This window comes from Toxotes jaculatrix, chromosome 19, assembly GCF_017976425.1.
Source record: "Toxotes jaculatrix isolate fToxJac2 chromosome 19, fToxJac2.pri, whole genome shotgun sequence".
In the NCBI taxonomy this organism is placed as follows: Eukaryota; Metazoa; Chordata; class Actinopteri; family Toxotidae; genus Toxotes; species Toxotes jaculatrix.
Window position 1 is genome coordinate 17,939,317 of NC_054412.1, and position 15,101 is coordinate 17,954,417.

The window sequence follows — 15,101 nt, forward strand, 5'->3', positions numbered from 1 at the left end:
GCACCCGGAGTAAAACCACAGTAAAGGGGGGAGGAGTGTTGGGGTGGGGTATGGGGTGTGTTTGGGGTGGGGGTGTTGTGGAAACCGGAGCACCCGGAGTAAAACCACAGTAAAGGGGGAGGGAGTGTTGGGGTGGGGTATGGGGTGTGTTTGGGGTGGGGGGGGGGGGGGGGGTCATGTCTTTAAATGCCAATTTGAAGCATATGACATGGTTTTAGGGTTGGGGTTAATTGAGGGGTAATTATTCTTCACAGTGGCTCTCAATGCACCACCGGAAGGGTTTTGTTAAAGCTGAGAAGAACCTGGCAGCTAGGGACTTCCTCTTTGGAAGACGGTCAAGGAGGGCACTCAGATGGAATTTTACATACTTTGCAACAGCATCTTCAAAATGTGTGTCTTTTGATGCAAATGCAGCCTCTATTAGTTTCTCTGAAGAGCCAAACTCCTTCCGGAGGTCTTTTATCACAGCTTTGTTAATTTTTTTCATGTTCCTCATGATTTTTCTGACCCTAGGGTCACAGGTGCTAATCTCGTCCAGTCGCTCAGTTGTGTTATTCATATTTAATGCCTGAAAAAACTCATTGCTTCTACCCCGGGATTTGGAGGCAATCTTAAAGAAAAGCGCAGTGATGAGGCTGTTGATCACGGTCTCTGATAGAGAAGATGACTGACTATCTGGCACAGATCCCTCATTTTGCTGTTGTTCGATTGACACTGGACTGGACTGGTATGGGACTGGTGTAGGCTCAGGGGATGGGACTGGTCCAGGCTCAGAGGATTGTCCAGGAGTTTTGTCAGTTGAAGCATCCACCACTATGATCACAAGACTGCTTTCACTGTCTGAAGCTTCATTATCAAGTGTTGCACAAACAACAGGTTCTATAAATGTCTGATTATCTGGCACAGATCCCTCATTTTCCTGTTTCTCGATTGACACTGGACTGGACTGGTATGGGACTGGTCTAGGCTCTGGGGATGGGACTGGTCTAGGCTCTGGGGATGGGACTGGTCTAGGCTCTGGGGATGGGACTGGTCTAGGCTCAGAGGATTGTCCAGGAGTTTTGTCACTTGAAGCATCCACCACTATGATCACAAGACTGCTTTCACTGTCTGAAGCTTCATTATCAAGTGATGCACAAACATCAAGTGTATCACTTGATGTTTGTGCATCAAAGGGTTCTGAAGTCAGACTGTGGCTGGCTTCACGGGACTCTGGCCCGGTATTTTCCTCTGATGTTGTCAGCTTGTCTGTGATGAGGTCCAGGATGTCACCTAGCGCACCGGACACTTCCTCACTGTGACTTGCTGTCACTGATGGCTCCCACTCCATCCAGAGAAGGCTCTGCTGCAGGAACTTTTCTACTGCGTTCTCTACCATAGCAACCACAACTTGAGGAGAAAGGTGTCGCGCACCCACCGTCCTCACATGTGTTGAAATGTTAGAGTCAGAGAGACATCTGTTCGTTGCATCCAGGGGCATCTGATCTGTCTCAGTAGCCATCATATAATCTAATATGTTCTGGACGAGTCTCTCTGAAAACTTTCTGAGCTCGCCATTTGATTTAATTTGTTCCAATTTGTTTGCTTTGGTGGTATGTTCCATTTTGAGCACTTTGTCAAACAAGTCAGCAAACTCACATGTTATGATGCCAGGTGTATGTCTGGGTGAGTCTGGAACACATCCAGGTATCATGTCGTTAGCAGTCTCAACAGAACCCCTAGGCTCCATGTGACTGAGTTGACAGGACCCTGAATCCTTTTTAAGACTCACCAGCAACACTGAGTCTTTTTCAGCACTCTTCAGCTTTGCCATCATTTTGTCAAACTGCTTTTGGACAAAGCTGATAAAGCGTGCTTTCTTTTTGGGAGTAGCAGTGGCTTCTGTGGATGTTTCAAGTGTGGAGAAAAAGACTTTCAACCTGTCAATGATTGACATGATATTAAAACAAGGTCTTGAAGGTTTTAAGACATTTTCCTCACTGCCAGAATGATGTAGCTCTTGCTGAATGATGTGTGTGATGTCCGTTGCAGCGCCAAAGGCATCTAGTTCAGTGAGCGTGGGTACGGAACATCGGGCAGATGGGTAGCGTAGGGAGGATGGGGAATGTGGGGAAGGTGGGGAAGGTCGGGAAGGTGGGGAAGGTCGGGAAGCTGGGGAAGGTCGGGAAGGTGGGGAAGGTCGGGAAGCTGGGGAAGGTGAGCAGGGTGCAGGGCGTGAGGGGCGTGAAGTGGGTAGGTCGGTAGTTTCACCCTCCTCTGCCATGTCTGATGTCCCACTGGACCATTTGATCAAAATCTCTGTCAAAGATTCAGTGAGAGTAGATGTCTGAGGGCTCTCAAATCCATCTGTTTCACTTTGAAGGAGCTGAATCTGTGAATCTGTTTTTGTTGAGTGCCAGCGCATGCCCAGACACTGGGAGCTCAACCTACGGAAACATCTGCTCAGATATTCGAGAGCTTGAGTCACTAATTGACAGAGGGTTGGTGTGGGCACGCTGTCACTGACAAAGCATACGGGCTCTGTTGATAAAGCCTGGTTTTCAGAAACATGGTCTACAATAGACTTCACTTTCTGTGACACCTCTAACTCAATCAGTTTTGCCAGCTCTTCAGGCCTCTCACATTCTTCATGTGGGAGGTGAAGAGCATCAGCGAAACCTTCCGCAAGGGAGTCTGCCAGACGTGAGTCCTTCAGTGCCGCTGTAACATCTGCTCTGACAAAGCCTTCTTCAGGCAATGCCATGAGCTCTGTCAGTAAACATCTGACACTGATTTGTACCAAATCTGTTATCATTTCGGCCAAGACAGCTAGAGAGTGGTTTTGTTGTAACCCTCTAGCTATCATGGCACGTTCGTTTTCATCAATTTGTTCAATGTACTTTTTAACCACAGGCCGAAAATCCTCTTGTGTGATCTTTGGCCTGGGAAGTGGGGATTCAGTTTGTGCCAATTTAGACATTGTTCCTTGATTGTGGTTTTGAGAGATAAGTGTGGTCTTGACAGTTCTTTTAGTCTTTGAAAAGTCTTCTAGTCTGCTTTTCTTTCGTCTTATTGTCACTATTTGAGCGGCTAAATGCAGGTTTTACCATCAATTTAGAGCTTCGACTGTGACGTCACTTTGGATAAGTGCGTCATACATACATCAAAGACACACACGTGCACACTGTGTGTCTTTGATGTCTATGTATGACATCAAAGACACACACGTGCACACTGTGCACATTCGCGCGCGCACACGCGCGCTGCAAGTCTTGGACAGATTAGATCAGAAGTGACAGCCAATCAACCAGACGGTCACTCAAATACATCATTTATTCAGCTTAATGGAAGCCCGCACAGTGTGCGCGCTCATGACGCTCAGGAATTACAATGAACTGACAGTCCTCGTGAGGACTGTCATGATCAGGTGGTATTACACATTAGACTACAGGGTGGCATGAAAGAATGAAGACGCCAAGTTAATGATGTAGTTATCGGCGTGGAAAATTAAAAAGGTCAGAGAAGGACTACTGAGGGAAACGGAGTTGACTCTGGAAGGTGCTATCAATATTTGCCAGGTGAGGGAGCTGTTCTAGATGGAAGTGAGGACGTTCAGACAGATCTCGGCGCACAGATGAGGAGCAGCGGACTGACGGAGGAATGTTCAGCTGCCAACGCTGTGGGATGCAGCATAAGACAAAACACACAGACCACACAGTGTGCACCAGTTTGTTTGGATACGTTTTCGGATTATTTTTTTTATTTTTTTATTTTATTTTTTAGCAGATCTACTGGTTATTTCATACAAAATGCAAGTGTTACAGCATCATGCTGAACATGCTGTTAAGATAACTCACATAGATCTGTGATTCACTGTTCAGTTTTGCAGTGTTTAAAGAAGTGAGGACTGTAATGATCAGGTGGTACATTAGACTACAGGGTGGCAGTAATTGTTATCATGCCAGTGGACATTAAGGCTCAGGTACGGAAGCCGGGTGGTAGGATGCAGGTGATGAGATAGGTGACTAGAACATGAAAGAATGAAGATACCAAGTTAATGATGAAAGGACTCAGTTCATCTTTGCTACAAAGAACAAAACAGACATACAGCAGTGTATGTGACGTGATGTGATACTACTGTCTCTGGTCTCACTAAACGTGGCATTTTCAATGCTTTCTGACATCAAGTGAAGCTTTCAGAGCATTGAATGATGATCAGTTCTCAATTAAGGTCACCAGTGACAGGTCAGTTATTACCTAATGGCAAACAATCATGTCCGGAGACCAACAAAAGCCATGAAGGATGAAATTTCATTAATAAAAACATTGATTAATAACAGACTTACATGTTATGCATGAATTGTGAAAAAAAACCACATTTTGTGGGGAGCTCAATGAATGTATTCCACTAATGCTCAGTGAGTGTACTCCACTAATGGAATAGGACAGCTTATTGGTACAGGTCCATCCATCACCTCATCAGCACCATGATTATTCCTTGCTCAGACATGATTATTATTACAACATGGGCCTGGTGCTAATGCAGACTGAGAATCAAAAGGTGGTAAAATGAACATATGGATTTGTATTTAGTCGATCTGAAAACAGCTGAAAAGTGATCTGATTATTGTTGTGAACTGTCACACATAGAACACACACACACACACATCATTGCACCTCATTGCATCATTGTCATCTTTGCTTATTCGTTTGTCGTCTTATCAGTTTCCCATTTCTGATTGGGCAATAATTACAGCAATGCAACAGAGATTGATAAATATTTATTTCCTCCTCAGCTGCACATGTGAAAGAAGAGCAGCCATCACCACTGATGCACTGATGACCCAGAAGGTTTATCAGGTATGATATGAAAATTTCATAAAGAACTAAAACAGATTTTTCCCATGTTTTTTTTCTAAGAAAACTGAAATAGTTCATTCTGGACTTTCTGACTGAAATATTACCTTAAATGTGATTTTCTCTGTGTTGCTAATAATATGAATTGTACTGAATTGCAGAAATCCAAAAACATGGAAGCAGAAGTTACTGTCAACAGGACTGATGTTGTGGCTGACATACATCCCTGCTATGAAATAGATAACTTCAGTTATGTCGTGACCAGAAACCCTTCTGTTATATGTGTTTTATTATATATTTTCCTTGCATTACTGGCTGTTATCACAATATGTGGAAACCTCCTTGTTATAATCTCCATCATTTACTTCAAACAGCTCCACACTCCAATTAACTGCCTGATTCTCTCTCTGGCTGTGGCTGACCTGCTTGTTGGGATTATAGTCTTTCCTTTCAGCATGGTGTTCTCTCTCAGCTCATGTTTGTACTATGATCATTTATTTTGCAAAGTACGAGGCAGTTGTGATATATCACTGAGCACATCTTCTATTCTGAACTTGTGCTGTATCTCTATTGACAGATATTATGCAGTGTGTCAGCCTCTGACATACAGAAGTAAAATCAACCATCGTGTTGTTGTGATCATGATCCTGGTGAGCTGGGGTATTTCTGCTCTGATTGGAATTGGTGTCATTATTGCTGGATTAAACAATGAAAAATGTGATGAAAGGTGTTTAATTGATGTTCTCATGGCAAACACAGTTGGACGTATTTTCTCTTTTTACTTCCCAGTGATTACAATGCTCTGTATCTATCTGAAAATTTTCCTTGTTGCACAGAGACAGGTTCGCAGCATCCAGAACACAACCTGTCAGAGCACAAAGTCTGGAGCAGCTGTCAGTAAGATGGAGAGAAAGGCCACAAAAACTCTGGCTACAGTGTTGGGAGTATTTTTAATGTGTTGGTCTCCTTTCTTCTTTTGCGTCACCTTTATGCCTTTTTCTAATAATTCAATACCAGTTCCTGTACTCGAGACTCTTAACTGGCTCACACTGTCCAATTCTATGCTGAATCCATTTATCTATGCTTTCTTTTACAGTTGGTTCAGATCAGCTTTCAGAATGATCATCTCTGGGAAAATATTCCATGGTGACTTTGCGAACTTCAAACTGCACTGACTTACTGTTCTGTGTGCAGAGACCACTGAAATGTATATAATAAATATAATATAATGAATACTGAAATATTAAAATATAATATTACAGAGAAAGTGCCACAGTTCACTGGATTGTACCTATGCATCACACACCTTTTCCTGATAGAAATATAAACTATATGTCTAAGATATGGAATAAAGGACTGTCTAAAGTAGCGATGGTGTAACAAAAAGAGTTTTCTTTTTTTTTTTTCTAACAACTATAGGATGAATTTCCATGAAATCTGGTACAGACACTCACATTCCCCTTAGAATGAATTGTGTTATAATTTGGTTCAAAGTATCACTGTGCCTCAACACAGTGTCACAGAGTCACTAGAATGACACTTGGTGAAATGAATGAACCAGATTTCATGACACTCTATGCCACTTTGGTGTAACGTCAACCAAAGCCTCACACATGATCATCATACAGTGTGATCACATGCACTTAAGAAACCAAACAATCTTCACTTTCTCCAGTAAGCTGATTTCTCAAATGTCATGTATATGAGAAACCTGGTTTCTGAAATTAGTTTAGGGGAAGTGAGAAACCTGATTGAACCAGGGAGGTTTCACCTGGAGAGTTCTGATTTCTCTGCCATGCATAGGAGTACCCAGCTTTCTAATCAGCCTTTTACAGGTACGCATGCAAAAGACTGTGGACAGGGAATGTCACAGCAAAGTGGCTGGAGGAAAGGAGAGAACATTACACTGAGTCCTTGTGTTCACATTAATTCCTTCCAAAGTCTGACTAAATTTAACACAAAGCATCCTCCAGACATCAGCCGCCTGGGTCAGCATCACATGGGGGGGCGGCACAACCACGTAAAAAAATAAATAAAAATAAAAAATCTGCGCTGCTAAGCAGTTTTCTATTATCTATCATATTACTTTTTTGGGAATTGGCAAATTGGCGCCCCCTGTAGCTGCAGGCGACCCAGCTTGCTTTTAGAACCCGTCCCTCCTGTACACTTTCTACTCTTTTGCCTGTGACACCGGGCCAGACCGGGTAACAAAGGTGGTGGCAGCTTCACGCTACCTTTCACTCCTTACTTGTATTACAGGTATAATCCCAAAGCATAGCCCACACATTTTGTTGTCTTTTATTTTTCAAATAAAGTAACTGTACCCACAGTAAGTACATCAGACTCTACAGTTCATCTGCTTCTGCCAGGCCTGCTGACACTGATCTTTGGACTAGGCTTTAGATCACGTTTGTGCAGGTGGAGCAGAAATGATCCAAGTGAGGACGGTTGTCCGCTCGCAGATACTGTTCTGTGAATTCTTATCACGTGCATGCACCTGGTTTTTATATGCACGGTTTTGAGACTAATTAAAAACCATAGCAGATGATCCATGTTGGTTTATTAAATTATTTAATGATGAAACACAAATTAAGAAATAAAAGATACAGAAATAAGAAAAAAAGAAGACAACAAAAAATAAGATCAGGTTTTTCCTCAGGCCCTTCAGTGAGTCAGTGGAGCTCAATCAGTTTCGCCTGCTGTAAGAGAAACAGTGAGGAACAGGACTGTAAGAGCAATAAGTTCATGGAACAGCATCTAACACCACCATCATTAACACAGTGAGAAAGGGACCAGCTGCAACATAGTCTAATTCTTTGCTGTACCTGATGAGGTGTAGTTTGATGGAGCCTTTCTTCACACTGACAGGTTTGGCAGGGCCGGGAAGCTGGTCACTCAGCTCAACAGTGGGCTGATTCTGAGAGGGAGGGAACAGACAGTGAGATAAGTCACAACATGTGAGTATCTTTACTAGTACTAAGTCTCTTAGCAAGACTTTGTTCATCTAACTGCAAGCTGAGAAGTTTAATAATGTATGTTAACAGGACACCTCCCACAACATACCAGGTCATATCTTGGTTTCTTTGTCGGCGTCTCAAGCTCAGGAGTGCCAGGTCTCTTTTTGCTTGGAGACGGACTCTTACTGAGCAAGACGCCTGACTCGTCATGGCAGGTTTGTTTTGTCTCCTGTTGTGGTTCAGTGTCAGTTTTGATCCTCTTGGATGTTGACGCATCTGAACATGGAGAACGAGGTCTTTTTGTGGCCTGTGGAGTCACGGAGGAGGGAGTGGCTGTGGACACAGACGCCGATTCCTGTAGGGAACAAGGAAAATATGTTTTTTATGGTAACATTCTCAGAAAAAGCTCAGTTACTGCATTTAGTTTTGACCAATATCTTAACACAAGTCGTAGAAAATGTTCAAGGATTAGTTTTGAAAAATATGATTATTGACTTTCTTGCTCAGACTTAGATAAGAAGATTGATGCCACTCTTATATCTGTACGTTAAATACAAAGCTACAACCAACATCCAGTTAGCTTAGCAGAAAGACTGGAAACATTAGGAAACAGCCAGCCTGGCTCTGTTCGAGAGTTATAGCTACAAAAATGCTTTAACCTGCAAGTATTAGGAATAAGTGATTTTATCTTCAACAAAGCATGGAATGGTTGTGCAAACCTTGTCGGTCTTCATCTTTTCAGCTGGCATCTCAGACTGAGGCCAGCCTTTTCTCTTTGTCCCTGGCTGACATGCGCCATCAGGTGCTGTATGATTTGCTGGTGCAGAGATCTGGTGGCTCACTGCAGACTGTGGTTTTGGGCTGAAAACCTTTTTCCGTGAGCCATCAGGCATCTGCCAGCAAAGGTTCTCCCTCTGCATGTACATGGCCGATACGGTCATTCCCTCTTCATACAGTTCACTGGTCTTTGCCTGGGTGTAGACTGCAACAGCACAAAATAAAAATACGCTTCATCATTTTTCACAACATTGCTCCATTTCAATTAAACATGAAAAGAATGAAAAAACATACTGGCATCAGTGAAAGAGAGGAGGTCAGAGGTCAGGTCTATTTTCTGGTTTCTGGACCCGTCTGTATTTAAGATGAGTCCAATAAGCCATGATGTGCTCACTCCCTCTCTGACACAGAAACAGGTCAGTGAGCTGACAGTACAACACCTACATACCAAAATAAGGAGCGTGCTTTAACGCTTTCTCTCTGCTGCAATTAGTTGAAATAGAACCATAAAATCACATCCTTACATGTTGTTCTTCCTGGGTCCAGGGAACAGCTGTGGATTAATGTGAGCCAGGGAAATGCTCACATTCCTCTCCAGAATTCCCACCAGGAGTCTGATTTTCGACTCCACCAGGCTAGTCCTGACAGAGGGAACAAAGCATAATGTTCAGAAAGAACAAAGCACTCAGGTATCTGGACAGAAAATATGAAAACTCTTTTCTAACTCAGGGAGAAGCTCAGACATGAATAAGAAGCCGTTTCAGCCAAAGATGTGAGACTGTCTAAAAAAGCTTTTACTGAAACATGGCTTCTCATTTTCTATGTTCTCTGTACTCACCATCCAATATGCTGCTTGTCTGTGGTGGACTTTGCTTGGAGCAGAACGTAATGCCTTCAAACATAAGAGACAGAACGATGGCAACACATCACAGCACTGAGCCTTTGTACACAGGCTGGGATCTCACTACAGGAATAATCATTTCTATTTTACCAACACAGAGAGCTGTGAGTTCATTTCTGATCAAGGTCAAGTCACTGTACAGCACAATGAGTAACAAAGATGGATCCCAGTCTAAAAACTGTGTTGTTTTAAACCTGAGTGATAGGTGCTTTTGTATTTAATGCCAAAACTCAACAATGCAACTTAAAAGCTGAAAACAACTGCTAATAACTAATATAATTAGCCATATCAAGGATTTTCTGCCTGTTCTGATCTTTCTGTCACCAAATGATTGTAAGAGATCATGAAGAGTTTCTGTCAAACTTCCTCAAAGTAAAAAAGTGAGATCAGAACACACGGCAGATTTATTCAAACAGAGACATTATATTATCTGCAATAGAAAAGAGAACAACACCTGGTTTGCAAATAAATCAGAACAATCAGCATTCAAGCTTCAAGACCAAGTGCACATTTAAGTTCTGCAACAGCATATTAAGAGCTTAGAGATGCCATTTAACATATAAATCCACAGCCATAAATCCACACGGAAACAAACAGATCATCCACCTCCTCTAAAATGACTTGAACAGAGCTCAGTCAACACTTTGAATGAATAACAACAAGGTATCAGTTTCATTATGTAACACTCAGTGAACCTGCCCTGAGCCGCTTCCTGTGAGGAAACAAATCACAAAATAAACTTCAATACAATGTCACACCCTAAAAAGCATAATGTGCAAACACACATTCATTTAAGTTGACACAATTCAGAATAAAACATATGATACAGAACACAACAACACAACACAAAATCATTTGAAAGAAACCAGAGTATAGACATTTTCTTTTTTCACTAACTACGTACATAAATATCTTATAAAAAATAACAGGAGCCATCAACTATAAAGCTCTGGCTCCTTTGAAGGCACAGCTACATGGGTCTTCCAGGTTTATCAGAAAGAAGTATAGAAGGTATATATTAAAAATATCTAAATGATAAACAATGAAAAACAATGTTGGAAGAAATGTCCATATTTTAGAAAGCAGCAAGCATGTGAGTCCTTATTTGGATCTTTAGGCAGCTCAGTACATACTGGTACTTCTCGAAAAACTCTGGAGTCTCAAAGAGCTTGGACCAGGTGGCTTTTCCCTGCTGGATCTCCTGAGCGATGGCGTGGCCTGTGAATACGGAAGAGAAAGCTTGTTTGAGTCAAAGTAAAAACAAAATCAGCTTTGTGACAGTTAAGGGTTAATTGGCCCACAGTGCAGTGAGCAATTGGCTGCTGTCAGCTAGGTGACTACATACCCCGTTTGATCTCCTCCATTATGATTGTGAATGTGGAGGGAGACACGTTGTAGGACGTGTTCTGCTGTGGGTATGCCGGGGTAATGATGGGCATTATGTGGTAGCGGTCACTTGGATTCACCTGGAAATGTAGAAGGACACAGATTTTCAGCTTCCCTGAGTTTAAAATGTGATAACGTGATTCTATGATTGTAGCCTGAACTCTCAGTAAAAATGCTTTAGCTGAGGCCTTACCCTAGGGTCCCAGAAAGGAAGGTTGTAGCGGCAGTCTTTTACCTCCCTCAAGCAAACTGGGATGGACCACACCCTGACACAAAACACAAGCTTTTCAAATCCACTCTTCCTCGTCTACAACTTTTTACAAAGCATTAACATGCAGCTACATTTTCACAGCGAGACAATGAAGTCACAACTGAAAAAGAACCAAATATTTTCTTTTCTAGTTGCCATTCAAAAATTGAGAAAGTTGCATTTTAAGAGTAAAGCACCAAGTGATGTGAACTGCTATGACACGTTTCCTACAGCAACAACACACAGAGCTTTAGAAACTGGTTACTGTAGTAAGTGCACACTGTTTATCAGATATAGAGTCTGTCCACTGACAGAGAGAGACCTGAAAACGGTGGATCTCGGTGCCAAGTGACTTTCAGTAAAACCCAGATTGATGTTTTTACATTTAACAAGGACACCACCAGAAATGCTGGGACAACTCACCACATTGAGTAGATCTTAAAAAATTTGGTCACCAGGGTGGAAGCGGTGGCATTTGGAAATAGCTGACAAATCCTGGCGACCAGTATGGCCCACGATACACCGCCCAGGAAGCCCAGCATGTTAGAGTAAATGTTACGACCTGAAGGGAGATGAGAGGAAGAGAAAATGAAGAAAACATCTAATTATCATATAAGGGGACATGTCCACATATTGACAGTCTCCTAACTGACTAACAGCATGAACTAGTCCTGTGTAGTTCAACTCACGTTTGGCCCACAGCTTGATGGTTCTCAAAGCCAGCCTGAAGTTATACACATTAGGCACAAGGCTGAGGATCTCCTCTGTCACTCTGTAGCCTATACAAACAGAAAGAAAACAAAGATTCATAGAGAAACAGTTGTAGTAAAAATGGGCAAATCACAAATGAACAAATTGGTACACAATTATAAACAAATGGAAAATGACTACAGCTGTCAGGTAATACTGCACTTTAATCTGAAGCTTACCATTGAGACTCCTGACGCAGCGTTTATCTAGGTTCTTCAAGAGCTCGTTGCTGCAAATCTTGATATTTTCTGGAATGGACCTCTGCAGCAGCCGGGCAAAGACTAAGTCCACCTAGAAAATTATGAAAACGCAAAAACAATGATTAAGGCACATGCAAACAAAAATGTAACTGAGGACACAGCAGACAGAAGAGTTTTTAGTTATTTACCTCAGTCCCGTCATAGGACAGTTTGATGACAGGGACAAACGCCTCTTCGACGGCCTGAGGACAAAAGAAACAGTCACTTGTACTAGAGTAAGAAATATCCTTTGACATGCAAACAATAAATCACTTGTATGTCAAACCTGTATCTCTGTGACCTCCTTCTGGGCTTTAAGCTTCTCGTAGAAGGAAGTGAAGAAGTCTTTTCTCTCCAGAAATCCAGGTCCGACACAAAGGGCGTCAATATCAGCACCTGTCAAAGAAACACACATCCATATGAGAAGAAAGTCTGTATTTAAATAGACCATTATCTTCACCATATACTCTCAGAGACAGTAGCCCACCACTGAAAGAACCTGTGCTGCATGTGCCTGAATCTCTTACTTACCTTTGGTGTGAGATCCCAGGTGAAAGGAGCCAAAAGGAAAGATCTTACCTCCAACATTGTCAGTGACAACCTCAGGTAAGTTCTAAAATCAAAAAGCAAAACAATGAAGCTGTCTTGTCTGTGCAATCAAATGTTTTCAGTGTCACATTCCAAGATACTTTTGAAATAACAGCACAGAAGATTTCACCAACAATTTCTTACCATTTCTTTACACATTTCTTTAAGCCATTCTTGGTACACGGACTCCAGCCGCTTGACAACGTTCTCTCTGCAAATAAAACAGAAAAAGCATTTTCAAATATTGAAGTAAAGCATGTTATGGTCCTCTTTCACTTGTCCCCTATCAATTAACTTAACCAACTAACTGATTATTCTTTTCACAGTAAAAACCAACCCAGTGGTCTCAATAGCAGCATAACATCCAAGATGCTGAGTCACAACAAAAGCAACATGTTGTTTTGATTCTACCTCTACAAACGCTGTTGATTAAACAAAGTGAGAGTAATGACAGAAAAAGATGTGTCCTACCTGTGTCGCAGCTGGAAGTCGTCCTCAAATATATCACAGGCTTGAAGACTTTCACACAGTTTTCTGGTCTGGATCAGGTCCTCCTCCTCCGGCAGATCCTCGCTGATGGGACCGGTGATACCATGGGTCTTGGGTATCTCGGGGAATAATGGATCTTGGCTATTCCTTGGTCTGAAAAGGAACATTTACACGTTGGTACACTCTTCATCAAACAGTAATTAAACAAAAAGCACACAAACCTTAGTAGGAAGGAAAAGGTGTGTTGTGTTAAATATAAGGTGACAGGAGCCTCCTATTGTGCTGAGAAATCTCAAATAAACTGTGTCAGCTATGTATATTACTCCCATCATAAGGGAGCTCTCAACACCAACCCAAAACATTTCCAAAATCACAAGTTAAACTGCTGCAAAATCAGTAACAGGTGTGAACAGCAGGTGCCCTGCGCTGCTCATTTACCTGTTCAACCTTCCTGAATCTTTAAATAAACAAGAAAAAACAAGACAGCAGTGCTCACCCAGACATTGTTGTAAAGATGAAGTTCTTCTTTACTCGTGTCGACTCTCAAATCGTTTGTTTTCACTTGGTAAAACTAAGCAAAACCGATGAAGTGCTCGCGTACTCTGGTTGCAGAGATGCTCACTGAACTTCAGGCCGAACGCCGTCGCTGTCACGTCAGCTCTCGAATCCGAATCAAAGGCAACGGCACGTTACAGAGAAAAATAACACGTGAGCCCAAACTGCGTTCAAATGATACAGCCTCAGATTATTGGAATAAAATTCAAAGTTTTACCCAGTCAAATGTTTTTTTTATCGGAATATTATTATTATTATTATTATTATGATTATTAATGTTCTATATTTGTAAAATATATGAATAAACATAAGTACACAAGCACGTTTATACCTGTGGTTTAGTCTAAACTCAGTTGCTGTATAAATGACCTGCCAGATGTTTTAAAGTTTAAGCTAAACTTTCTGCACACACGGTGCAAAAACACGACATTACTGTAATTCCAGTTTCCAAGACATTTGGAAGAACAAAGAAACTGACTCTTTACCTCAAGAAAACTGATTTTTCTCATTTCTTTTAGTAATTCAGCCATTATCAAATAGTAGATATCAGATAGTCAGAAACCTCATTTGTCATGTGACACCTGATGCAAAAAAAAGTGATTCCAGACATTATAATATTATATGTAGTGAAACTCCTTCCTGGATGTCAACATCATCATGCGGCCTTCCTCTGGATCAACTGCACTGGGTGGATTTCAAAGATCTGCTCTGATCGATATTTGAATATGAACAACGGATCAGATGACTGTGTGTAATGTGAAAGGCATGGCTTGTGATGAACCTATAGAAAATGATCAGCTCACTCTGTAGTTCCCCTCAGCTTTTCAAAGAGTTTCATTTTCCAGTGAAGCTATGAACAGGAATGCTTTGCAGATCTGACTTTTCATAGTTTTAGTTCTCTGTCTCAGACTCTGCACAGGGCGCTCGGGGGTGGTGGTCTCACCCAGGGAGTAATTCAATGTAGATTCGCCACTGTTTAAGTAAGTTTGTTCATATCACTATTTGACTCTGTGCTACCTGCTTTGACCTGAAGTCATTAGGATGAATCCTCTATGAGACATGAATATCTGTAGAAAGAGTAACAGGAATTCATCCAGTGGTTGTTGAGATAATTTCAGTCTGGACCAAAGTGGTTCACCAAGTGACCAACTGAGAGACCAACACTGTAATACTGTGGGAAAGTTAGTCATTTTGTGATTTTATTTTAAGGCTTTTAAAACTTAGTTCTGAGTGAATATGGCAAACCTGTCAATGAATGAACGCACACAGACACACACACATCATTAGTTATCTTTGCTTATTCGTTTGCCGTATTATCAGTTTCCCCATTTCTGATTGGGCAACAACTTTCGCAATGCATCAGAGGTTGATAA

The 15,101-nt window shown here is 41.7% G+C and overlaps 2 protein-coding genes across 2 annotated transcripts; one reads left to right on the plus strand and one right to left on the minus strand.

The window, feature by feature from the left end:
- The first annotated feature begins 5,009 nt into the window (after nt 1–5,009).
- LOC121199991 (trace amine-associated receptor 1-like) lies at nt 5,010–6,011 on the plus strand. The gene is made up of 2 exons (XM_041065018.1): nt 5,010–5,337; nt 5,410–6,011. Exons 1-2 carry the CDS (start codon nt 5,010–5,012, stop codon nt 6,009–6,011), a joined length of 930 nt encoding a protein of 309 aa, XP_040920952.1.
- Nucleotides 6,012–7,522: 1,511 nt separating this feature from the next.
- Nucleotides 7,523–13,677, minus strand: LOC121199992 (poly(A) polymerase type 3-like). Its single transcript, XM_041065020.1, has 19 exons — nt 13,670–13,677; nt 13,156–13,326; nt 12,829–12,895; nt 12,628–12,709; nt 12,383–12,492; nt 12,246–12,299; nt 12,037–12,148; nt 11,797–11,886; nt 11,531–11,669; nt 11,051–11,123; nt 10,817–10,937; nt 10,605–10,689; nt 9,409–9,462; nt 9,095–9,211; nt 8,865–8,971; nt 8,513–8,775; nt 7,900–8,148; nt 7,662–7,753; nt 7,523–7,535 (listed from the first exon to the last, which is right to left on the minus strand). Exons 1-19 carry the CDS (start codon nt 13,675–13,677, stop codon nt 7,523–7,525), a joined length of 2,007 nt encoding a protein of 668 aa, XP_040920954.1.
- Nucleotides 13,678–15,101: the final 1,424 nt, after the last annotated feature.